The 25,820-nt window shown below is 46.3% G+C and overlaps 1 protein-coding gene across 1 annotated transcript; it reads right to left on the bottom strand.

The window, feature by feature from the left end:
• Nucleotides 1–10,072: 10,072 nt before the first annotated feature.
• RHOV (ras homolog family member V) lies at nt 10,073–17,093 on the bottom strand. The gene is made up of 3 exons (XM_026107534.2): nt 16,828–17,093; nt 13,338–13,396; nt 10,073–12,976 (listed from the first exon to the last, which is right to left on the bottom strand). Exons 1-3 carry the CDS (start codon nt 17,021–17,023, stop codon nt 12,536–12,538), a joined length of 696 nt encoding a protein of 231 aa, XP_025963319.1. The 5' UTR covers nt 17,024–17,093; the 3' UTR covers nt 10,073–12,535.
• Between the last annotated feature and the right edge of the window lie 8,727 nt (nt 17,094–25,820).

The raw sequence follows: 25,820 nt of genomic DNA, 5'->3' as shown, positions 1-25,820 counted from the left end.
CGAAGAGATTTTCCTAGCTCTGAAGAGTTTATTAGCTGATGCAAGCATGACCCCATGCCATCTAAACCTCCTGGAAGCAAGTCAGATTGATGCTCCACTGATAAACCTATCAGTGGCTGAGGGGCTGGCTACAATGTGACTCCCATAATTGCTAACTCCGGTTCAAAGGTTTTTATGCAGAAGAACAGTGGGTACCCAAACTGTGCTGCAGCATGTTGTACACCACAGTGTTTTGCTGTGATAGAAAGGCTTGTCCTGTTAGACAAGCTTGCTTTTCCTGTCACTGTCCCCTTCATAACACAAGAGGTAATTCATACTGGTAAGGAGACTTTTGTCCATGTTTGAAGCACAGGAGCTGGGAACAGTTAGACCCTCCTAGACAGACACTGGCTGAGAAGACCAAAACAGGTTTTAGCAAAAAAGAAAATACCAGTCAAAAAAAAAAAAAAAAAAAGGCTGTTTAATTCATTCGAAGAGCTCTCCCTCTTATCAGAAGATTTCTCTGGCACTGGCACTGCCTCTGAGACCGAAGTGACAACTCATTTGTTTTGCCCTCACTACAAACAACTGAGCACCTCAATGTATGTCATGACTGAGCATGCAGAGGATATTTGCATTTTTGCTTCATGTCCATTTTCCCTCTCTGTTCACAGTGCTGAGATCTGCAGCCTTCTAAAATATATCTGTGTCCGGTATGATCTAGAAAACATTATGGAACATGACAGTTTGAGAGCTACTCCCGGTGCTGCCTTCCACCTGGCCAGACCCTGCGCATTTCAGGGTGTTCACCAAGCAGCTCTCACTTCTGCAGAACCAGCTTCTTGTGCAACTTCTCAATCAAAGATGAATACTATGACCAGGCAGCTTCCTTACAGCCAAAGTGGTATTTATTCCACAGAGAAAGGCTTTGCCTAAAACAATCTTACCCTGATCAGTCAGCACAGACAAGGCAGGGCTTTTCAGGCAGCATCGCCATGTGTCGGTTTAGTTACCCCCAGGAATTTCCCAACTCCTTGCAAGAGTCAGGCTCTTTTCAGACTTCCAGGGTTTTCAAGGGCTTTGGCCCTTCTGCACAAAACTAGTTTCGCAAGTCTCTGGGAGAGTCTGTTAAAATCTTCTAACTAGATTATCCGTTAATGGCTTTCATGTGTTTCCTGAGAGGTGGTTTATCTTCAGTCAATTGCTTTCCTTCTGTTCATTTTTTTCCTTCTCAGCCCCAGAATACTAATCCTGTTTATTTGTACAGCAGCACCTCAAAGCCAGACCAACAGACAGTACATTCAAATTATTACAGAACAGCATGAAATCTGTCCAAGTTGGTGGATTGTTTGGAGGGAAACAGGACAACTAGAGCAGGAGTGATCCTCACAGAGTTGTCCCAGCAGGCACACATTGCTTGTACCCCTCCAACCTCATTTCATAATATGGCAGGCACAGTGAGAAATGCTCTGCTCTCCAACCAGCCTGAGAGTTTGTGCCCTTTTAAACTGCCAGAATTTCTTTGCTCTTCTGCAAAAGCACTCCCAGAGCACTGGAGGTGCAGGAGTTACGTAGGCCCAGGCCATGTGAGTTTTTTTTTTATGGAGCCAGGACCTATATGAGGTTGACACACACTTTCTGTGAGGAAGATTCCTACAGCCAACTCACAGAATCTATGTTGGTGGGCTGACTCTGTTAACAAAACCAGTTATTGCTGATGAATAACATTATGGTAACAAAGTACCTACCTCATATTGTGCATAATATTGATAGAGTTCACTTTCTTTTCAAGTGCTAGAGCTGGCTGAAATTCCATTTGTTTTCTGGAGCATTTCAAATATTTTTTTGTTATGACCCAGACTGAACCCTGGAATTTCTGCAGGAGAGAAAATTTTCCCTCTAGGAAACCATGAGTCCCTTCCCTTCTAAATGAAATAAACAGTGTGCTGTGTTCACCTCTTAGGGATCTCTCTCATTTCAGGAGCCCAGAAGTCCATAGAGTAGGAGGCCAGGGGAGTGTGAAGGCTCTCTTTCCAGACAGGGTTCTTAGGACATCTCAGTTCATTGCTGCAAGGCCTGGAAGCAAAACTAGTTTCTTCTCAGCAGGAAGATGGGAATCCTCGAGATGTCCAAGTCAGGAGTGGTCAGTGTGGTTGGGTCGCTCTAAGGTTCATCTAGAATGACTGCAAAAAATGGGCCTAGGCACTACCGCTCCCATCCACAATGCCGTGGATGGTCACCAAAACGGGGCTGTTCCACCTCAAAACTCGCTGAAAAATGCTGGGCTATCAAAACTTGAAAATGCCTGTTAGAAAATTCCTGGTCAGAGCCAGTCTGTAACCCTATCTTCAGTTCCATTAGGTGAGGTTGAAAACACAGTGAGGTGAAATACATGGGGTTGGGTAGTGGTTGGGGCTTGCTTGATGCCAGGAGTTTCCCAGGCGTGGAATGACCAAAGGCAGATGAGATCTCCAGGCTAAGGAGATGTCTGGAAGAATGTAGCAGGCAGGGGGAAGCGATCTTACCATGAGTCACCCTAGGCTAAGGTCTGATATCCCTGCCTAAAGTTGCAGAGGTAATTGCCTCTGATTAATGCTGGCAAACCTCTGTGAACTCCAGTAAGCATATGAAAGACTGACATGCTTCTTTGAGATGAGGGTAAGATAGAGTACAGCCAAGTGTGGGAAGAAAGTTAAACTGAGATGTAGTTTTTAATTACCAATAAAGCCATACTCTGGGATCAGGGTTGAGAGCAAGAGTTGGCCTCTTCCTACTCTCTTATGCTTCTTGAGTAGAGGAGAGTTTAGGGAAGAGCAACTAGTGCTTGTTATGGAGTCATGTATGTAATATGTAAATCTTCATGCTGCCCCTTGATCCTTTCTTTCTGGGAGGCTGTAATTATTTAGACCATAGATGTGGCCAGAGATTTCCAGTGGGTGCTGATAAACACAGAAGCGTAGAGGCAGCATCAGTGAAACCAGCACGAACATTTTGCAGAAGCAACCTACCCCTTTATTGGCTGACTATTTGTCTGGAAGAGGCATGAGGAAGACTAAATTCTGGAGTGTGCCATTTCCTCCTCTGCTGCTCTCAGCAGACACCCTTACTTCCTCTGATCTCACCTGAGAAAAGAGGGAGGGGGAAATCAGCAAGCCTGTGTCTGACAGTAAGTGGCAGTGGGAGGGTTTCAAGCCCTCAGGTGCATCTTTTTGCACATGAGTCTGTCCCCACCTCAGTTAGGAAGTGTGATCGTAGCTTGGTATATCTGAGCTCGCTTGATCCAGCTACTTGGGGTACGATGAAACCACAGCAGCATAGACTTCAACATGTACTCAGGCATGCCTGCCCAGGCCTTTGGCTACCCACCCAGGGAGCTGGCCTCTTCTGAGACGTGTGCTGCTCTCATTTTGCTGACCTTCTCTCCTAAACTATGGAGAGGTGTCTTGATAATCAGAAGCCCTCTTCCTCCTCTCCCCATCATCAACATGACAGATTCAGGATGGGACGCTGTTTCCCCACCCATAAGTACAGCTAGTTCTGGATCTTGTTCAGGGTCTGTTCCTGCTGCTGCTGGGCTGCTAGATCTCCTGCATGATGCCATCTCATCCACTCTCACTGTGGCTGTGCTCAGCTACAAGCCCAGGGTAGAAATAGAAGAGGCAGACACATATGTCCTACATTCTGCACTTTAGGTCCATCTCTTTGTTTTTCTCTGGGGACTTGATACTCCCAGCTCTATGAAAACATCACGCTTTATTCCTCCTCTTCTCCTTCCATATCACTGAGGTGGCAAATGTACCATTTAAGTTGCAATATGTATAAGGCTCCCTTTTAATCATCTTCTAATTTTCCAAACCATGGAACTTCAGGTTTCCTTCAACAGCTCTGAAGATTGGAAACATTTGCTCTAAGTACATACTGATTTTCTCCCTTAATTGCCTGAACCCAAGAGCTGGAACTGTAATCACAGTGTTCGGATTCCTGAATCTTCTACTAAACTCACAGAAGACAATAATGGAGACCAGTGTCTGAACATATCACAGGGCTTTTGTCCTGTCTTATGGAACATGAGGAGAAATGCTGTGATGTTCCTGGCAATAGCCCTTCCCCTGCTGTGGCGCTTCGTGAACATCAGTTAATGAATGCGTATCACAACCCATGGCGGGAGGGAGCTACCTTCTACAAAAGTAAAAGGGAAAGTCTTGTACCCAAAAACCACATAGGGAAATGATGCTGAGGCTCGGGTTAGTGCTTCCAAGTTTCTGGTGTCTAATGCTATATAGAGAATTTTCCTCTCTCCCAGCATCTAGTGCAATATCTATATCATCTGAAAAGAGATGTTTGGACATAGTGGATAAATCTACTGCATGGAAGGCTGGGACCAGAAACTCTGTTCCCACACTGCTACTGATTCTCTTAAGGCAGATAACCAGGTGTTTCAGGCTGTTATGTTCCTCCCAAGGGACAGTTGTGTTTTATTGGTTAGCACAAAGTCCATAGTATATGCCCCAGACTTAGATTATTTTGAAAAGAATGTCATAAATGTAATATTTTACTGCTATATGCTAATAACTTGTTATTCTACAGATCTATTTGGCTTACAAGAAACAAAAACAATCATCCTGTAGAAGATAAAACAGCGCAGAACATCCTCATTTATCCTCCCTTCACATTATACACTGGTACCAAGATAATATTCCAAGGTGTTGACATCTTTTATCTGCTCCGTGTTATTAAAACCCTCTAGCAAAAGGAATGAATATTCATCTGTGCTATATATAGCACCATGCATATTACTATCCACAGCTGGAAGTATAGCATGGGTGCCTACACTTAGTGCCTGGATCTTTACATTTTGGGTTTTGCAACCCTTTTTTCTGTAAGCAGCTAAGTCCCTCCCAACTGATGGTTTCAGTGGTCCTCGAGGATTCTGCTGCTCCTCTTCCCCAGCAGAGATTTGACAGGGTTTCAAAGCCTCACTCTGGTGTGGTTATTAAAGGCTTTTGTTTATCTTGTGAAATCTGCCCTGCGAATGCTGACACTGACTGAAGTGCTGGGAGAGTTTCCCTGACTCTTCCTCTCCCTGTCTCTCACGGGTCTATTCCCATGAAAACGATCTCAGGTGTGCAGTGCGTCATCATTCCACCCGAGGCACTTTCTGACTTACTGACAGGGAAGACGAACGCGCAGCTTCTGAAGCTCTGCCCACATGCTGCTGCTGCTCCTCCTGCCTCCCGACCTGCTGCAGCGCTGCAGGGACCCACCGGCACAGTCCTTCGGATTCCTGCAGCATGGCAGGCACCAGGTGTCCCCAGGCACACGCTGTTCCCTGGGCGTCCATACACCCTCCCTCCTGTAGTGAAGGGATATTAGTAGGAGGATAGCTAGAGCTGCAGTATTGCCTAAAACCTACTTGCACTGCTCTAGCAACATTTTCCCAGCCTCTCTCCTGTCTAGCCCTGCAGGGATCCAGCCTCTGCTGGGAGAACCAGATCCTCTCATGACGGGCTCTACAGTGGCACGTGATGCTGACTTTCCTTTTGGATGAGAAAGCAATTCTGTCTCCAGGGCTGTGCTGTTTATGCTACTACAACAAAGTTGCCAGTGAGATCCCCACTAGGACACCCTGGTTTCTCTCTGTCTCCCCATTGCCACCAAACCATGTAACCAAATGGTGAAATCATGGATATTCCCAGACAACAGCTCTGCTTCTCCTGCTTGTCTCTGTCAGACTGCACCCCTGTTCGTTGAGATCTCAAATGGCAGCATTTAGCCATTTAGCCAAGAAAAGATATCAGAGTCCTCTTTCAGGTCCAGGGCTGACTGTAAGGGTAAGGCGCTGTAGTCCTCACCTGGGGAGGGGAAAAGCACAGGGCTGAGCTCGGTGGCAGTGTGAGACATGTTCTGTGAAGGTGGAGGAAGAACCAGCCTGTGACTTGACTCAGTTCAGAACCTCGCAGAGTTCAGCAGGGCTGTGGTCAAGCAGGCCCGATTTAACAATGTGAGGATTCAAATGTGAGTGGCTACCCAGCAATAACCAGTGCTGTCCCCCCAGTTCACGAGCCTGTAGAGTGAATGCCATGAGATCTTCAGCAATGATCCGATAAGGAGGTACCACTACTGAGGCCTCAATACGAGCAGAGTCTATACTGATGACAGGAGAGAGCTGAGTGGGATAATTCAGTCCAGACTTTACCTTCAGTAGCATCTGTGTCACCATCACGACATGTCCACAGAAGCGATAAAGCCGTAACAGGGCAGTAATAGTTCTGTGTTTTCAAAGTTCTTCTGCTTGACCTGGCTCTGCTCTCACTTACCCTTAAGCTGTAGCCCGGTCAGGCCAGCCAGCTGAAACGCGAGCAGAGATGCTGGCTTTAGAGCTGGAGGAAACCTGCGTGTCGAGGGTGCTGTGGCAAGGGGGCTAACAACGTACTTCCACCTAATTGCTGTATGAGGGGGCTTGGACAAAAGCAACTCATTCTTCCAGGCCCAGGAGAGGAGGAGGTGAGGTCTCGGGCCCCTCCTCACCAATGCTCAAGTGCTTGGGAGAGCTGGGAGCTTTGCAGCCCTTACATGACTGGCATTGTACATCTGCCACCCTCCACAGGGCTGTGGAGGCCCCTCCGTGGAGACTGAGCTCTCCCCCACTTCCTGCTGCCGGCAGCAGAGCCAGGGCTCGCAGGATGGCTTCGGGTGCCGGCCCACGGCTGGAGGGAGCAGCAGGCATGCTCCCCTGGTGAGAAAGCCAGGGCTGGCTCCAAAGCCAAGTGGTTTCTGCCACTGCAGCTTTGCCCTCTGTGCCACAAGCCTGGGGATGGTTTCAGCAGAGCCTGGCTCCCTTTCTGAGAAAACAAGGAAAGAGATTTACCCTAAACCCTGGGAAGCCCGTGTATTTTCATTGTATTTTAATTTTAAGAGATTGTCTGCCCCGCCCAAGATTATCTCATGGGAAAGAAAAGCCTGGCTCAGTGACTCGTGGTGAAACTTGTCCCCGAGCCAAATTTCCCACACCTGATGTTCCTCTGTAGCAGTAGAAACCGGTGTATTTCAGTTCACAACACAGCCCCAGGGGCAGTGCTGGGGGTGAGGGGAAGGAGGGGGAGGATGGGACCCACATCTTCTCCTGCTCTTCCAGAACAAGTTAGGCAAGTTTGGATGCCAAGCGGCTCAGACCTCAAGCTGAAAAGGGCATAGTGTCACCCTGGGAATGGAGATCACGTGGTACTGCAGCAGAGGGAACTTGTCTCAGGGATACGTCGAAACATACCCTGGTCTCTTGTGCAATAGGTCTTTGCAAATACAATGCTGTCTTATGTGATGGGAACGGAGAGCCCAGGGCTGGACTCTGTAGGTGCATGAGTAAGCAGCTTCCAGGCGGCCCAGGTGCAGGCCAGCCCAGCTCTTTGACACTGGGTCTGGGATCTGGTGCACACTAGGAACTGTGTCTTAACCAGCATCTTCCAGTACAGGGGTCCCAGTCTTGGAGACATAGTATATAGTTATAGTGGTTTCTTTTTATGAATGCCAGGGGATGGACCCATTAAAGAGTGATTTAGCATGGTTCCAGCAAGAAGCAATAATGCAAAGGAGAACCAGGATCTTTAAGTAAACTGAACAGACCAAACACAGTCCTTTGGTCACAGATGTCTTTCTGCAGGTCTGAAAGAGAAGGAGTCAAACCTAAGCTAAGGCTGAAAGAGGACAAACATTTCTTTTGCTGTTAGTGCCTGTTTGAGTAGGGCCTCTGCCCACTGCTTCAGGTGTTCCCACACAGCTGTCTGCAAGCCCACAGACCGAACCACATGAGAGAGCTGATCCAGCACGAGTCAGGGGCAGGAAGGCACTAGGAACAAAGTTGAAGCAAGCTACTTAGGCTGTCACTACAACTGAGAAAAGTCAAACTGTACCCTGATTCCAAGCTGGAAATAGATGCTCTGAATTTAATTATGTTAATCAATTAGACAATCTGAAAAAAAAGCTAGTTAGCACCCGAGGATTAAATTGGGGGTGTTAAGAAGGTGATAAGGTTGTTAACACAGTCAGACCCCTCTCAGGAAATGGGGGTGGGTGCTGTGCCCCAGTAATTGCATTTCGACTAGGTTCAAGCACAGCAGAGCTCCCGCTTGTCCCTTATGCTGGACTCCTGTTAGCTCCTGATCCAGTCAAAATTCGGCTTGTCCTTACAAACTCAATAGGATGTAACCTACAGGGCATAGAGATCTCCTGGAGGGACCTTTAAGACTTGCTCTTCTGGCTCTGGAAGGAGGCTGTGTTGAGTAAGATGAAACTTAGTATTATTTGGGGGATTAATTCCCAGTCAGGGTTCAGCAGAAGCTCAAGGAAGTGTTGCCAGCCTGGAACTAACTTGGCACAGCTGAATCTATTTAGGGTATGCTGCTTACTGAGAAAGGAAACAAAAGGGTCCTATCCACACCACAGAAGTGTTCTCACTGCTGCTGACACTAGTCCTCTGCTCCTTTAGAGCTAGCAGCTGAGGCCAGCAGCTAGCATACCTGTTTCATGTGGACTTACATTGCACGGTGCTTAGCTATAGTGAAGCCCTTGCCATGATGCCTGGGTTGGTGGGAAAGCCCTGATATGTAACTGGATGCAGGAGTCTGCTGACCAGTATGCGAATCAGAGGCCTGAGCAAGCAAGGAGGCCCTAGAGAGTTTCTTTCCTACCCACACAAACTTTGGCATTTGCTGCTGATAAGAACTGTGCTATGGAGCAAGTAAGATCAAATTGCCGTAAGGATCTTTCCTGGTCTTAAAATAAGTAGCACTTGTATAGAGTTGTGCTGGCCCAGTAATGGGTTTGGCTAGGTTCATCCAGCCTGGTGGGGGTGGTTTGTGTTAGCAAGTCTGCCACGAATTCTCCTGTGTTCTTGGTGTGGTCTGAAAATACAGGTTGGTCAAGGAGCATTGCAATGCAAAAACAAGCCTGAACTATACCAGAGCCAGATACTAGCACAGGTCCAGTGATGCAGTGTGGAGAGGACTGGAGCAAGGCTGAAGGACACCGGGGTGAGATGCTCCATTTAAGGAGACAGACACCTGCTTCCCCCCCTCCCCCCGCCCTGAGCTCAGCTATCTTCCTTGGTGTTTTGGGGAGTTTTAGTATGTTTATAATGCACATGACAGGATATGGCTCAGTGAAATGACTCACTCCATATAAAGTTAATTCACACTTTCCTGCTATTTCCATTCACAGGTCTTTCTATGAGCTTTAATGCTGGGAAGCTGCAAAGCTGAGAGCTGACTGCAGATAATCCCCCAGGCTCCTCTGCATCCAGTAGACTGCAGGACAGAATATTTTCAGGCTTTGTCAAAAGAAAAGTTCCCAAATCATGTTTTCTCAGCAGTTGCTCTCTATCTCTCCATCTGGCTTCTGAAATGTGTTTGTTTGTCCTCTGTACTGCACTGTATTTTTTTTCCCCATTTTCCTTCCTACCTTGTTTCTAGAAATCCCCCAGCAGCCTCATTTCCCATCCCTCAACCTTTGGAGCAGTTGCCACACCCCAAATGTCGATGAGGTTAGTTTTTACCTACTGGTGATGGTGATGATATGGCTAAAAAGATGAGTCCCATGAGCTATTTGGATTGTGCCTTTCCCTCTTGTATGGTGTGGACAATGCTGTTCAGCACTTGAATCATGCTTAACTACCAAGTTAAGCAGTTAAATAAGGCTGGTGGCTAAATTACCCACCAGTCTGGTGACAGAGCAACATGCTGTTATTAAGGCTCCAAATGCAAGGTCCCTGAGGGCTTGTCCCACCGAGTGCTGTGAGGGGCCTCCTGACCAGTCCCTGGATGGTGGCTTCTGAGGAGAGGCACTGAAAGCTTTGGATATTTGCTACTCCATCCCCCGAGTGGCTGCTGAGGGAGAGGAAAATTAACGGAGCAACAGAAAGATTTCAAACAGTTCCAGCTATCCAAAATGAGGGGGGTGTTACCACTGCTAATGGGGGTTTGGACAAGGAAAGAGAAATGGGGTAATTTCTCTCCTATCCTATTGCCGCTGAGATGGAATAACTCCTTCGTTTCTAGGCCCAGCTTACTTTACACCCATGAAATTACAAACACAAACTGCAGCCATTTAAAAAATTTATTTAAACAAATTTTAGACACAGTCACAGAGGAAGAAAGCAGCTCTCAGTACAGTTTCTTTTCCAGGATAAAATAACCCCTGTTTTATACCAAGCTACTGCAGGACAACGCTTGCTATTCCCAGCACACGCCCCTCAGCAGGGAACCAGGGGAGGCTGGTGCTGTCTGTACCTGTGATTCGCTCCATGTGATTCTCCTTATTGGGCCACATCAGAGCCTGTTCTCACAAACTAAAGAAATGCATAAAGACCCAACAGACAAACGGAATTAGTGATACAGCAAGGGTGCCTGTACAGGTAGGAAATATCTGCAGGGATATATTGATGACTAAGAGCTTTGTTCAAGAAATAGTATCCTGCCTAGAGATGTGCAGGACACATCACTTCTAGCTGCTGCCTTTGTACTCTTGTCTTCTAGGACTCCTGACTGGACCCCAATAGCATTTCACTCGGGGGAGTCCTTTTAGCTTGCAGGTCATTTTGACACACCAGCCTGTTCAAGACTCCAAGACTCACCCCATAGCAGCTCTGAGGTGGTGGGTTGCATCCTTTTGCAAAAGGCCTGCCTGCCTCTTTCGAGTGGGATGCTGCCCAGGGAGACGGCAAGCTGTGTCACGGCCTGGGGACTGTATGAGCTGCGTTACCAAAAGAATTGGTTGTGAGAGATGTTGGCAGGTGTGTGTTTGGATCCAGAGCTGTGCTGCATTATTCATATCTGCTGTTTTTGTACGGATGCTCTGGCCCAGGTATGTGTGCTTCTGGTACAGGGCAAACAGTTCACAACTGTATCCCCTTGTGTCACATTATTCCAGCATGTTCCCAAAGAGATGGGTCATGGCCAGATGCAGAGAAGCCCCTGAGTTTTGAAAGCATTGCTTGACATGCTCTCTGCTACATAAGCCAGAATGAAATGTCTCCAGGAGAGTTTTAGAAATAGATGCAAGTTCTGTAATAAGACGTGAGTAAAATCACTGGGAAATGAATCCTCTGAGAAACAGAGAAGAGAGCAATGGAGCAAATACACAGAATGTCTTTCTGTGGAAGGAACCACATGGGTTTCCTTTGCTTTTGGTTTCAGCAGATCAAGCTGTGATTTTTAAGAAAGGGAAGCACAACACAAAGAAGCCCTGATCCCTCCATTTCTGTTCTGCAGCCTCAGGAAGAACAATATCAGGTAAATTCTGTTCTCCTGCATAGATCTTAAACTGAGGATTTTATTGTCCAAGAGGAACTATCTCTCTCCCTCCAAGTCCTTCCTTTTGATTCAGAACTTGTTGCATAGACAGTATAACTTTTAGAAAATGAGATCATTAGTAGTTTTCCAGTTCCTTAGAGAATCTCCTGAATATTATCATCATAATTTCTACAACTAAGTAGAATCACAACTTTCATTTAACAGTGTTTGCTCTTCTTCGTTCCTTCTCCATCTTCCTTCCTTACTTCCCTTTGCTTCTTTCTTTTCCCTATCTGTTCCTTTTCCACCTTCTTTCTTCCATGCTACATCTCTCTTTTCCTTTCATTACATGCATTGGCTCTCTGTCTACATTTCACCTCTCGATAGTATTACGAACCCTTCACTGACACAGTCCAGTCTCTGCTAGGTAGACAGAGCCACTCATCACTGCTCCTCATCCTCTCTCTGTCCCAAATCACTACACACAGTGCTTTCAAAATAGGTCCCCCAAGCTAGTGACTGCTTCTTAAGGTGAGGCTAGAGCATTGTCACTCACTGGAGTGCAGAGTCCTCTTCAGAGAATGTTTTGCTTAAGGAATGAATGCAGCTCCCAGTGCATTTTCTCTTCAGTCTGTTAATGGCCTTTATTTAGGAAAAACCTTCCTGAGGGTACTCGCAGTAACAGGGCCCTTAAGAAAGAGCGCTGCTTTTTCATGGCCAAGTTACTTCTACTTATTCTGGCAAGCAGAATCAGAGGGGAAACCCAAGTCCTGCTTTACAAACTCAGCAGCCCATGTTAGACTATACTGCAGTCCCCCACAACCGCCCCTGCCCTATTCTTGGCCAAGTCTGTAAATCTGTCAAAGCATAGGCAGACTTCAAGAGTCCCTCCCCAGCTTTATACCAGAATTGGATTATGCCGGGTCAGAACTTCAAAAGTGTGTGTGTTTCAGACAGAAAGCTGGTCATTTTGAATGACATAAGGTACCTGCCTGTTCTGTGGTACTAAATCTTTGTGTATCAAAGGCTCCCATTAGTCTGGGACACTACAGACATGTCCAGCAGGTACTTATAGCTGCCTGGACCATCCACATCCTGTCACAATGGAAATCCAGTTCATGTCTCCTAGGCATCTGATACTTTAACCCAGCAAAAGCCAGGTTTCCAAGCCCAGCAGCTTATCATAACCTCCTTGCTGGGGCCATTGGAGCAGTCACTCCAAGAAGGTGTAGCATCAGGTGTTTCTTTTTTTCCCCACCACCACCAAAGCAGCTTCAGACAAAGCAGAAGAATTTCTTCCAGCGGCACTTGGAGAGGGTTTTGATACCTTTGGCTGTCATTTTCTTTTCCTGTCGTGCTTTGTGCTCAACACCACTGACAATGGCCATGTCAAAAACTTCTTTGAGGTTCTTCTGGGTCAGTGCTGAGCACTCCAGGTAGGCTTCAGCCCGGATTTTGTCAGCTAGGCCCTCTGCCTGAGGCCTGGGCACAGGCTTCACATGGTAGCGATCCAGGCTGATAAGGACATTGACATCATCCCGCAAGTCTGCCTGTGTCCCCACCAGCAGCACTGGGGCATGGGGGTTGTGAGTTCGTATCTCAGGGATCCATTTCTCAGTAATGTTTTGGAAAGAGCTTGGGTTTACCACACTGAAGCAGACAAGGAAGACATCAGTGTCTGGGTAACAGAGTGAGCGCAAACAGTCAAAGTCCTCCTGTAGAAAGGGCAAAAAACCCAAATGTTTACTGGTTTGAACTTGAACAGCACAATGCTCTAGAGGTTCTTTTACATATCAAATAGGACAGCAACACCTCAGAGGCAGGGCATCATGGCTCCATCACTTTGGTGATCACTTTGCTGATCAAACTTTGATCTGATCACGTTACCACTTTGGTAGGGCATCATCACTTTGTGGCCATGCCATGATTCAGGGACAAGTTTCAGAGCTGAGGGAGTCTGGCAGTCACCTGTGACTGCCACACCAATGGATGCCTAATGCTGGACTAGTGCATTTCCTTCCTTCCCGGTTCCTGTCCCACAGCACCAGAGCTGACAGCTCCTTTGATAGAGCTTACCTGCCCAGCAGTATCCCACAGCTGGATCCGCACGGGGGCTCCATCCACCAGGACCTGCACTGTAGCAGAAGAAGAATAAGGATTAGTCCAAGGAAGTTGTGTACAACACCTTAAATATACAGACACACACACAGTTCTTCCCTGGAGCACTCTGTTTTGTATCTCATTGAAGAGATTCCCTGAACTCAGTCAAGTCCATTATAGCTGTCTTTCCTGCTGAAAACCTCACTAAAATATCTGAAGTTTGCACTGGAAACATTAGGAGACCTGCAGCAGAGTTTCTGACTTGTTTATCCCTTGGGTGTTTTGATTTTTTTTCTGACATTTTGAAAGAATCTTTTCATGTTACTGGACAACTGATCCTCTAGAGAGAGCCCTTAGCTGAACAGTGCCCTGGGAACAGTCTAATATTCTTCTGCCACACCCCCAAGAGAGCAAATAAAGATAAATGCAAACTGAGAACTTCAGCAACTTGCTCCCAGCTTTTTGGCCCAGGGTGACAGTTCAAATTACTGTCCATTATACAAGCTATTCGAGTTTCTTCCATCGAAGCCAGAAATTCAGCTTTTTTTTTTTTTAAAAAAAAAAAAAGGTTAAAATGAGTCTTTTCAGAAGCATCTCAACTAAGGAAAAGCAAAAGCCTAAAAACAACTTTGAAATAAAGATGCTTATAAGGAAATAGTCATGAGTGAAATCCCCTTCAGAGACCGTCTACACATTGCAGAACTGCTGAGTTACACACATAAGGAGTACACCCATTTCATTCCCTAATTACAGTAAGCCTTTATGTGGTATCAACTGACTCAGACTGAGGGCTGGCAGGACCTCTGATGGAAATCTGGAATGAAACTGTTAGATGTTTAAGTGCACAGACACCACAGAGACTGGCTAGAAACTGAGGAAAAGCAGGAAGGGGGTGGGAGCACTGGAAATCACTTTAAAGTCTTGACAATGTGGAGGTGGCTGTGCTCTGATGAAAAGAGGCAGACATCCTGTGCTAAAGTGACAATGGCTGGCACTTGACACCAGCTAGCTAAACTCCCTCTCTGTGCCCAGGAGGAGGCTTTATTGACTTTTTTGTTTTAAAAAACAAAAGCAGGGTCAATCTTCTGGTATTCTTAAAGTAATTAGCAGGCAACAAAAGTGACAGAAACAAGTGACCTGGATAGTTTAATATGAGCTCTTGGAGAGCACTCCTCTCTAAGAGAAGGCTGGGAAGAAAGAAGGAGATGGGACAAAAGATGAGGTGACATTTGGTGAGAGACTGAGAGTGAAGGAAGGATGGAAGAGATGGGTGCACACACCACAGTGCCACTCCTAGCGGCATAGCTGAAAGCCATCCCTTCCTTGTGACTGGGAAATGGTTGCATTGTTACCATATCTTTGCCCCAGAGGAGGGAGAGAAACCTGTTCCTGATCAAAGAGCCTGCTAGATCCTGATTTGATCTTCAAGGCACTGGGCATTTGCCTTTCTAGTATCTGGTTTCTTCTATCTCACAAGGGTGTTGAGAGAACTAATTAGCATCTCTGAAATGTTTAACAGTCTTCAGAAGAAAGGTACCACATATATTACCTCCTGCTCCAGTACTTGCACAAAGTTGTCTCATACCTGCTGTTAGCCTGAGCTATGCTAGCAGCTCTGCGACTGCCATCTAACTACCACCCTCCCGAGGTACACACCCTCAAGATGAGGCTGGATTTCAGCACAATAGAGAGGGGGCAGGCAGAACAGGATAGCCTGGCGGGGAAAGGTGACAGGGTACATGTTTTGCTGAATACTGCTCTACCTAGCAGTGACACCCAGCTGTAGGTAGCAGCCAGAGGGATGCAGTTGGGTCATAGTCCATTTTCCGAGTGCTGTTCCCCCAATAACATAACACTTTCTCCTTTCTTATTATCTTCTTTAACTGGTTCTGACTTTACGATCCACTGATCAGAATTAGGGTTAGGATGTAAACCGTGAGGCTTAGTTCTGTGGCAGTTTGAATTGCAAGTATTCCCCAAGAGTGGAGAGAATTGGGTTGAAACTTCTGATGAGGATCCTGAACTGGGCTCTGTGAATCCAGGGAGGGACTTTCTTCAGGTTTATCCAGGTTAAAAGTAGGAGTGAGAAGGGAAATACCTCTATTCTCCTATTTGTTGCTCCTCCCAATAAGCAGAAAGTGAACTGTGGGAGACCCATTTTTAATGATGTTTTTGATTTCTATCAGTTGCAAATGCTACACACCTCTGGAAGCCAGGCTCAGTATTTGGACGTTCATAGTGGGGCTGAACCTACATGCAGCTATCTTCAAATTACTTGCTGCTAACAGGAAAGTCTCTGAACTCTTGCTGCCTCCACCTCTCGTGTTTTATTAAGGATTTTCCCTTTCAGAAAATTTGGATGCTAATAATTATGGTAATTTCTAGCCTCTCTTACCCAAAACTGAACACATTAGCATGAAGTTAGCTGGGAAAGCAGTTACCTTTCCCTTGGAGGACTTGAGGACTCCTTACATGCGTTCCCAAAGGGCCACTGGACCCTGTAACAGCAGCAAGTTCCCACTGCATTTCCTTCAAGTGATAGTGGGAGAGTTTAGAAAGGCTCAAGGCAAATCAAGAATTCCCATGTAAGAGTGACTACGAGGACACTCAGACAAACAAAATGCTCCTTCTAAGTGCCATGAGACTATGACACATTTGAAGTCTAGTTCCTGATCCAACCTGAGCCCATCTCTAATCTACCTATCTATACTGTCACATACTATTCTGCTTCTTAGTATCAGATGAAGAAGATCCAAAATCTTTCAGAGGGCTTTGTATATCCTGGGTTTCATATTAGAAGTTGGAGTCTGAAAGAAGAGGGGTGGAGAACAAGGACAAAGATGGTATTTACAAAAGTAGAAACCAGTAACGGCTCATCAGCTGATGGGGCAAGCATTTTTAGCCAGACTCTTAAAGATCCTAAAATTTTTTGCAACCTCTGTTCAATGCTAGCCTTAGAGCGCATGCGTGAAAAAGCAGGTTTTTGCTGAAGATCAGTTGAAGTTAGAAAGTGCAAGGCTGTGATACTTATGAAGCTAAATAATATAAACAAATCATTAAATCCCCTTCTTCTGTTTATGCATAATAACACAACAAAACCAGGCAGGGGCCCAACATCACAGAACTTGAAAGTCAACTTCACACATGCCTGTGCCCCATCTACACTCGCTTCTTCCTCAAAGCTGCAAAAAGCCAGACTTCCACCTGGTAAAGGGTTCACAAAACGTCTAAGTGACTCAGTCCAAGTTGTGGAAAATGGTCTTGGGCTTTGGTCCCCATAGGCAGCCCTCACCCTTCACCTGCAAAGCCGTCCCGGCGCACACTGCACGGCAGCGAGTTTAACCCGGAAAGACCATCCCCAGCCCCGCAAGCTGCGCTGGCCAACTCCGCGCGTCCAAAACAAGCGAGGCCTGTCGAGAGGACGGCTTCGCAGAGCGTACGCCCTCGCCCGGGCCCCGCTGCCTACCTGAGAAGGTGTCCAGGGCGGTAGGCTGGTACTCGTCGGGGTACCCGTTGGTGGTGTAGCTGACCACCAGGCTGCTCTTGCCCACCGCGCCATCGCCCACCAGCACGCACTTGATGCCCAGCTCCGGGCCGCTGCCCCGCGGGGGGCTGGGTCTCCGCAGCGCCGGCGAGTAGTCCAGCAGCTCCTGCGGCGGCATGCCGGCACCGGGGGCACCGCACCGGCGGTCAGCGGCGGCTCGGCGGCGCCGCTGCCATGCCACGGGCGGGATGCTGCCGCCACCGCTGCCGCCACCGCTGCCGCCCGGCCAGTGCGGCGCGGCGGGGAGCGCAGCCCGGCCCCGCGGCGCGGCACCGCCCCGCCGCCCGCCCCCACGGGGCCGCGCGGCCCCGGCACCGCCGCCGCTGGGCGGGCCGGGCCGGGCCGGGCCGGGCCGGGCCGGGCCGGGGCTGCGGCGTGCGCCGCGCCGTGCCAAGGCGGGGGAAAGCCGTGGTGCCGCCACCCCTCCGCACCGCCTTTCCTCTTCGGAAGCAGCAGCGCCGAAGCGCTGGCTCCCGCTGGCGATGCCAGGAGCCCGGCTAGGAGCACCTGCGACTGCGGCAGAGATCGCCCCGCGGGAATAAAATCGACAGTGTGGGCCAATATTGTGAGGGAACATCAAAACCCAGTATCGCATGCATTAAGTACGCAGTTGCCACTAGCGAGTTCTTTTGACACAGCTGAGCTGTTGCTACATGCTGGCAAAAGCCACAAAAGCGTCTGTTCCCAGCTAGATGGACATGTACAGGGGTCTCAAATTTATTGCCTTTTTTATACTCATCTCCAGTAGCTCCCACAACATACTGTGCACTTGGAAGCAGAGAAGATGGCTCCATCCCTGCCCTGGGGAGCTCACTGTCCAAAGACGTGCAACCAAACGGAAACAGCAGGAGTACACCACTTGAAAGGAGAGAAGTGGCCACGCTATCACGGCAGCCATTGCAGCCCGATGTAACACCACCAAGTGAGAGAAAACACTGGAGGGAAAGTATTAATGCATACAATACCTAATACTGCAAAATCGATTTTGAGCATGGGATTGCTTCCTAACGGAGAAGCTAAACTCAGATTGTCAATGGACGGCACCAATTTAGTTCCATGATGTCCTTCATGCTCGCAGCGCAAGGGACCTGCTTGCACCAGACAGCATCATGCTGCAAGGAGGCATCCCAGAACTTGGGTCTCGCACAGTGTTTTACATCCACACCGAGCAGCTGCCCAGGTGTAGGGAACGGCGATCGGAAGATCTCGCGATGGCACGGAAAGAGGAAGGAAGAGGAAGGATATGACGTAGAGATAGCAGTATGCTTGTAGGTACATAAGCGAATACATGCGTACAATAAACGCCATTTGCAGCATCCTCATATTGGTGTCAGTGCTCATTGGCCCGGAGGCTGGGGGAGCCTCCGTGCCGTCTCAGGCGAACGGGAGAGTGTCGCATCAGAAGGCGACACCCAGGTGTCTCACCTGTAGCAATACTACACTTGAGAAGAGGTCTTTAAGTCACGCACAGACTAAAATGCTTTCCCGCTTGTGGTTGATATAAAGCCACAAGCATTGCACCTCCTCAGGTTCACGAGCCTGGGCTGATTCCACTCTCCAACGCAGGTGCACTGTTCAGAGATAACCTGTAAGCTTCTTGAAAACAGCACTGGGCAGCAGGGCCTCTTCTCTGCAGTTTTCTCTAGCAGTTTGCTTTAAATCTCCCTCTTCTGCACTTTTTTCTTAGTATTTCCATACCAACAAAAATGGGGACAGTATAATAAGTTAGGCTGTTGCTAAAACTTCATGCTGGATACTCTTGCTTCAGCAAGTGGCTGCTGATTCAGTTGATTGGTTTGCATAGAGCTCTTTCCAGTGCCACCCTGTCCAGTGCTATTTGGTGATAGCTGAACGGCTGCAGAGCAGTCAGACAGCACTGGGACAGGCGATACTCAGTACTGCGCGAGGTGTGGCTGTGCCTCAGACGGGACTGGTGAGAGGAATACTGCTGTGTGACACACTACGCCATAGCAAGGGCAGGGAGCACAACGAATACGGAGCATAATCCTGCAGTAGTTTCTTAGCACATGTTTCAAGTATGCAGTGACATTTTGCGAACTATGACATTTCCATTTAATTGGAAGAAATAGATGTAAATGAGGGATTATTCATTGAATTATTCACTGCTAGCAAGTGTCAGCAGTGGCAGAAGGAAGAGATGAAAAGAAATCGGCAGCTTTTGTTTCCTAATTGTTGTTTACCTAGGAATAGATGTCTGGTAGGAAGATACATTGTTGCGCATTCCAGTGGCAGAATCCCTTTTCCTCTCATTCTTTCCTAAAAGCTCTTGCTTCTGTGACTGTGTTTTCTTTGCATTTTCTGACAGCCATTGGTTGACATACACTTAGCTTGTGGATGAGCTTAAGTGATTTTTAATCTATATTTAAGCTAAGTGATTAAGCAAACAAACAGGGCAGCTCCCACGGGTTCATTTCCCAGGTCCTGCCTTGCTCTGACAGCTAACACAAGATGTAGATATGGTTTCATAATGCAGTGAGGAGTCAGACAGGAGGAGTCAGACATTTTGGTTTTGTAAGATTTTTGTAAGATTTTGCTTTTGTGGTGAAAGTCTGTCCCGTTCATAGAGCTGCTGGATTGATAGCCATGGAGATGGGCTCTGTGCCCCTAGCAGGTACACCACGACACTGCATTGCACGCTGCCTCCTCAACATGCTTCATTGCCAAGATCAACTCCCTGGCTGGGTGGGTAATATGCAGTCTCCAGGGCTATGTTTGGCCTCTCTCCCAGGAACATTAATTAGTACCAATTACGATGGCATTCCTCATGAAGTGAACACCTATCCACTGGGAACTAAGTGCAGAAGATCAGACTCTTTTCAGGCAGACCAAATATAGGCTTCAGGTACAGTTAGTGTTCAGCCATTACTCAGCTGGGCTGCACTGTCATCTGTAGCTTCTTAAAAACAAAAATAAAAGCTACTCCATTAGATACACAGTGGAAATTCAATTTATATGTTTAGGCAGTATGTGATTCTCATCACTGAACAAACTTTGCACATCTGCAGAGTCCTCTTATTAAAAAATACTCAGTTATTTAGATGAAGACACTTGCTATTCTGCACATTTCTATTTATTATTTTCTTGCTGAGACTGTTAACAGGAGAAGTCCACACTTATGTTAGAAACAGTCCACACTTACATTAAAAACAATAACTGAGCCTATTTGGATGATGAGTGAAATAGGAAACTAGGACTTGCCTCTTGTGGTGGGAACAAATCTATGGATTGGCTCAAACTATTCCATAAAATTTCCCCTCTTAAGTGCAGTGTAACAATATTGGGAAATTGTGATACTGAGATTTTATATAGCTAGTGGTCTTGACTTTCACTGGCACTTGAGCAATAGGGCACCTCAGACTCTCATTTTGCCTGAAAGTCACAGAGTGGGAGCCACTATTTTTTTCAAAGCCTACTGGACTATTCAGTTTGCCCTAGAAAAAAGCACTGCACACTGCCTGGATTGGCAGACCTCAGTTTTAAAAATAGCAGGGTTTCCTTCTTCCAGAGGGAGAGAGGAATATATATCAGCCACCCTAAACATGGCTTACGGGTACAAAGCAAACCCGGCCTTCGGTTTCACCTGAGTTTGTTCAAATGGGTTGTGTATGTCAATACACTCCCTTTGCAAACGGTGCGCATGGATCACATTTCTGAATCCTTTCACAGCATAGCTATGTGTGAGGAAACAAAACAATAAGAAACAGGGGGATGATGAAAACTGGAGACAATGTCACCATGAACTGGGGCAGGATGGGTGGAGAGCTAGATTAACAGGGGGCTAAAGTGGTGTGCAAGTGCTGGAGCAAATAGGATCACGTGATGCCAAGATACCTGCTGAAGAAACCAAGATACACCCGCTGCCTGGGATGCCGCTTTCATAATCACAAGGAGAAGGACGACTAATACTGAGTCACAGGGCATTTTGTCATGCACCTGAGTGTGTATCCTTCCTGGGAAAAATCAAGCGTAATTACCACTTAAAAGAAGTGGCAGACAAAAAGGTGAAGCAAAGAGCCTGTGCCTGGTTTTCCCTGGTGGTATAGCTTGTCTAGTCACTGCTATCTATGGGAAGTGATGTAAAATGCTGTTTTATATCATTTTCTAACAACTTTGCAGAGGCATAAGTAGCCACAAAGCACAAGTCAGTGGAAAATGGGGTTTCTGTTATTCACAGAAAAATTACCCCAGCTGAAATTAAAGGAAAAATGACCCAAGTATTTGCTTTCCCATGTAGCTTTCTCGATTAACAGGAACTCCTTAGTTTCTGAGTCCATAGCATTAAAAACACATTAAGATTCTGTAGAAGTTAGTGGGTGTTTCTGTTGTGCACTGGAGGTGTGTGGTTTTAAAATACCTTGTGGAGACCAAATGTGTAGAGAAACAATGTGAGAATACAGCTTCCCCTGTCCTGGTCTCTGAACATCTTCACTGCTCTCTGGAATTAAAAGCAATGCCATGGGGATGCATGAGGTGTTCTGGTTCATTGCCATGCTAGCTAAAGTGGAGACCAAAACTACCACAACAGTATTACATTACATTTTAAGATTACAGATGACAATGCCACCAGCACATGAAATATTTTCTTAAATGTTTCAAGGAAAAATAAACACTTATATCGTACTCAGTGCCTTTCTCAAAGGCAAATTCATCTTCTGTGTGACTTGCACAGAAATGAGTCCTACCCCTCAGATGTTCTATAAATAATTCAGGTGTACGTTGCCATCTGCTGGAGAAAGGGTACCTTTTATTGAATCAACTGACAAATGTGAAAAAGTGGGCAAGGTTTCAGGCACTCAAAGCCCTTTCTTTAAATCTGAAACAGCAAACTTCAGATTAAGGATAGCTTGGGAGACAGTGCTCTGAGCTTAATTTAATTATGTCAATCAATTAGATAATTAAAGAGAAAAGAGGCATTAACACTTAGGAAGGGATGAGGGAATTAGCAAGAGGAAGGTGAATGACTGGGTTGCAGACAGACAGGAAAACAGTAAAATGCTGGAAGATCACTATCACTGCTGAGTCCATGATTTTTTACTTTCCAGTTTCAGTTCCCAAGCTTATATTTTATAGATCTTCCTTGAGGATCAGAACTGAGGGGCTAGCTACAAAGTGCTGACTATGGGAGGGGGGAGGTTTTCCCTGCTGTTGCTGGATGTTTCTGTTCCTTCTCTCTTGTGCTCATACGCTCATTCTGGTACCTACTGGTTACACTCATTGAGTTTCCATGAGGGTGTTTGATATGCTTAATGACAGACATTATGTTCTGGAATGCACATGTGCAGGATCAACAGATTTCGATAGTTCAGTTGTGGGAAAAATTCTTGAGCTGTCAGAGGAGTTGTGACAATCAGGTCTGTGTATGTTGCTCTAGCATAATATGGCTCCTTCCAGTGTCTGCAGGAAGTTTGCTCCTGACAGTGAGTATTGAGAGCTTGGGAGGCTGGCTGGTGGGTAGGATGTGGGCTCTGGCAAGCTCATTTCAGCTCTGATCCTTTCCAGCGTAAATTCTCATTGTTTAGTGACTTCCCATTTAGGTTCCAGTTCAGGTTATCAAGGGTAACAATGATACCCATGGGTGCACAACTTCGAGACTTTATTCTACTGTATTAAATACATACATATCACTGAAAGATGCTGTCTTTCTCACTGGGGAAGTGTTGCCTTGGGAGAAGGTCTCCTAATTGGGTGAGGGGCATAGGTATCTGCAGCATTTTCATCAAAGCAGCTACAGAGCTGTCTGGCAGCCTGATTGTATAGTATGTCTTTGTTGGTATCTTATGGAGGTTGTTGCTTTTTGGGGTGTACAGGTATTTGCCTGTGGGTTTTATGTATGTGGTAATTTTTTTAAGTTGATCACAGTGAAGGAATACTCCACAGTGAGATGGAGTAATGATCAGTACCAGGTCTGTAGTGAAAATCAGTGAGGAAGTCTAGGGTTTACTTCAAATTATAATTGTGTCATTAGGTTATCTCAGTGACAGTTTAAGTCATTTAAATCTGAGCTGTGAGTCATTTAAATCTGAAGCTACCTCTTCCCACAGCCACATCTTCCTGCCCTCTCTTCTGTACCAGCACTTGTGTTTAGGTGGTGGATCATACACTGATCTGGTGCAAGACATTGGCCTGGCTCACTCTGCAATCATACATGCAATAATGCTGCCACAGATAAGGGCTGGATGGTGCAGCCAGGAGTGACAGAGGTAGTATTGTGGGAGCCCAGATTTACACAGGTTTAATCTGCTGGGAATCTGGACCTTGGATATAGTTGCCAGTAGTATTATCTAGAATCTGTTCCTCAAGGCAGTTGAAGAGATTAGCATGTTTTATAGCAGAAAGGTGTAGATAGCTGTGTCCGTAGCTTGGAGAAAATGTTAACTGTTGAAGTTGAAATTCCTGTGAGTGTGACCACAACCATACAAAAACAAGACCAGAGCTTGGGCTTCCAGCCCAAACATATAACCAAAATCACTCAATCCTCTCCCACAAGTCCCTCTAATAGATTTATATTACTACTACACATGAAATGTAATCATCTAATTCTCCATGCACTATTGGCAAATCAAAGAACTGAATCTTTTCCATGTAACCCTTGCTCTCCTCTTCTTTTCAGAATATCAACACTGTGAATGCAGCACTGGGATATAACTATTGCATGTTTGTAAATTAAATAACCACAGCAGATGATAGTGGAAATGGACAGAGCAGGCTTGTGGGCCAGGATCTGGATTAGCTTTAGGCTGATGTTTCATTTCCAAACATGGTGAGGATCTGGCTTCCAATATAACAACACTAAACTCAGAGGAAGCTTTCTCATGGAGCAGCAGTCCTACCTTGCAATAGTCTTGGCCAGAATGGGAAAGAAAATTGCTTCCATTTCTGGACCTGACCAGGAAAGAAAAGATTAGAAATACAGGTCCTGATCTAGGCTTTGAATAGAAATACCCAATAGAGCTCAACTGTAAGAAAGGTGTGCCCAAATTTCAATTCAGGCTAATTTCCACTTATCTTTTGAGAGTATGGGTTCTTCCCCCTTCCCCTTTTCATCATCTGCTGCTAAATATATGTCTTCAAAAACAAAAAGTGTAAGTAAGGCAATGGGGAAGACCTCATCTGAAATGAGGGGGCCAATTCTGCTCACTTGTGTGCCATAAAGATTAGCTGAAGATGCAACTGATGCAGAGAAGGATTACAGGGATGCTCCAAGAAACTAATGGCTTTTCTTTTAAGAGGAGAAAAAGAATTACTTGGTTTGGTAAATCAGAATGAAGGCTAAAATTGGCTGTGATTTTTCTGAAGGAAGTTACTGACAGAATGGGAGAAGGACTATTCACACTAAAGGAGAGTGTTTGAACAAGAACAAATGGACTCAGACCTACCATGAGTTATTTCAGACTGGAAATCAGAGCTCAAAATCATGGGAGTAAGGAGCACCTGGAACAGGTACCAGCTGGAGCAGCCAGAGGAAAAAAGTACCCACGCTTTGAGACAGAGCTTGGTAGGTATAATGAAAAGACTATATGATGTGGTGTCTACAAGAGTGGGAAACTGGATCTGATAGGCCAAGAAGTCCCTTCCTACCTCATTTTCCTAAACCTATGTAATTTGTGTGCAACTTTTGAGAAGCCGAATGAGAATACTTGCTGTTTATGATGATAAGGATGATTGGGGAGCAAAGGAATGTGGTTTTGTTGTTTTCGCTTAGAGCTGCCACATCAGGATGGTAAACAGCAGAGGCTGTAGCTGGGTCTAGGCTCCTGTCAGTGCTTGCAGGCAGGCTGAGTCAGGAGGAGCCATCCTGTGTTTTTAGCAAAGCAGACAGAGGTAACCGCGCAGAGGCTTTGCATGGGAGTCTTCAAGAACCTGGCTAGTGTGGGACCTGCATTTCTAGCTCAGCATCAGGGAGAAGGCCTGAGGCAGAGTGATGCAGAGAAGCCAGGGAACACGGGTAGATTTGAGGTGGGTGAGGGCATCAGTTGGAGATCTAGTTTGGAGGGCAGACGTGTCCAGTGACAGGGCAGAGGAGAATGGAGATGAAACTTCTTTGCTTGTGCATAGCCAACCCTAGAGTATTTCCACCACTACTGGTGGTGCTCCTCACTGCCAGCAGATGTTCAAGCTAAGATTAAGAATACCTGCTTTATTTTGTAATGGATCTCTCAGTGTGCTGAAAACCTTCCTTTAGCCTGTTTCTTTCTATATAAAGTATGGGCTAATAATATTTCTTTAGTCATCCTAAAAAAGTGTTGTGAAGACTCATTTTTATACACATAATACATAGTGTACACTTGTACACCTATATTCATTTTATATATGACGGAAACAAAAAATGCTGCATTAAGAGATCAGTGTTTATTTGTTAAAGACATCATTATAAATTCTACTGGTTTCCGCTAGAAGGTAAAAAAGTAAATAGCAATTGGTGTCATTATCAAAACAAAACCAAAACACAGTTCTGAAGTATTATTTAGTGATATACGAGCTGGGTCCAACAGGCTCAGTCTAAAAAGCCGGGACAAACACGTAGAACAAATCTAGCACAGTGCAAGAGTGGCCTTATGCCCGATCCCCATACCACTATAAGGCCACAATCATTATTTCAGCAACAAGGCCAAGCACTCTCAGTGCTGCGGAGCACTCACAGCAGAAAGGCAAGCACCCGACTCCAAGAAGGTGCCTCCTCTTCCCTTTCTTGATGAGAAAACACCACTCCGCTACCTCCCAGGAGTGCTGCACCCGCAAATCGAAGCAGAGGAGTTTAAAACCAGACAGTTCCTGGCTGCGGTCAGTCAGACGCCTGCAGCCTCCTGCAGCGAAGCAGTGATCGCACAGCTCGCAGACGCGCTAACACAGTGATTTATCAAGCACACGGCTGCGCACGACGGGACTGTAGCAAG

This window comes from Dromaius novaehollandiae, chromosome 5, assembly GCF_036370855.1.
Source record: "Dromaius novaehollandiae isolate bDroNov1 chromosome 5, bDroNov1.hap1, whole genome shotgun sequence".
Lineage (NCBI taxonomy): Eukaryota > Metazoa > Chordata > Aves > Casuariiformes > Dromaiidae > Dromaius > Dromaius novaehollandiae.
Note: the sequence above shows the minus strand (reverse complement) of the source record. Positions and strands in the feature narration are given on the sequence as shown.

Bases quoted from the DNA above. Each gene is read 5' to 3' on its own strand.
- RHOV (XM_026107534.2), bottom strand. From the start codon at position 17,023: ATGCCGCCGCAGGAGCTGCTGGACTACTCGCCGGCGCTGCGGAGACCC. The intron at 13,397-16,827 runs GTAGGCAGCGGG...CTTCTGCTACAG, and splicing joins CGCCCTGGACACCTTCTCAG to TGCAGGTCCTGGTGGATGGA. The intron at 12,977-13,337 runs GTAAGCTCTATC...CCCTTTCTACAG, and splicing joins TGTGGGATACTGCTGGGCAG to GAGGACTTTGACTGTTTGCG.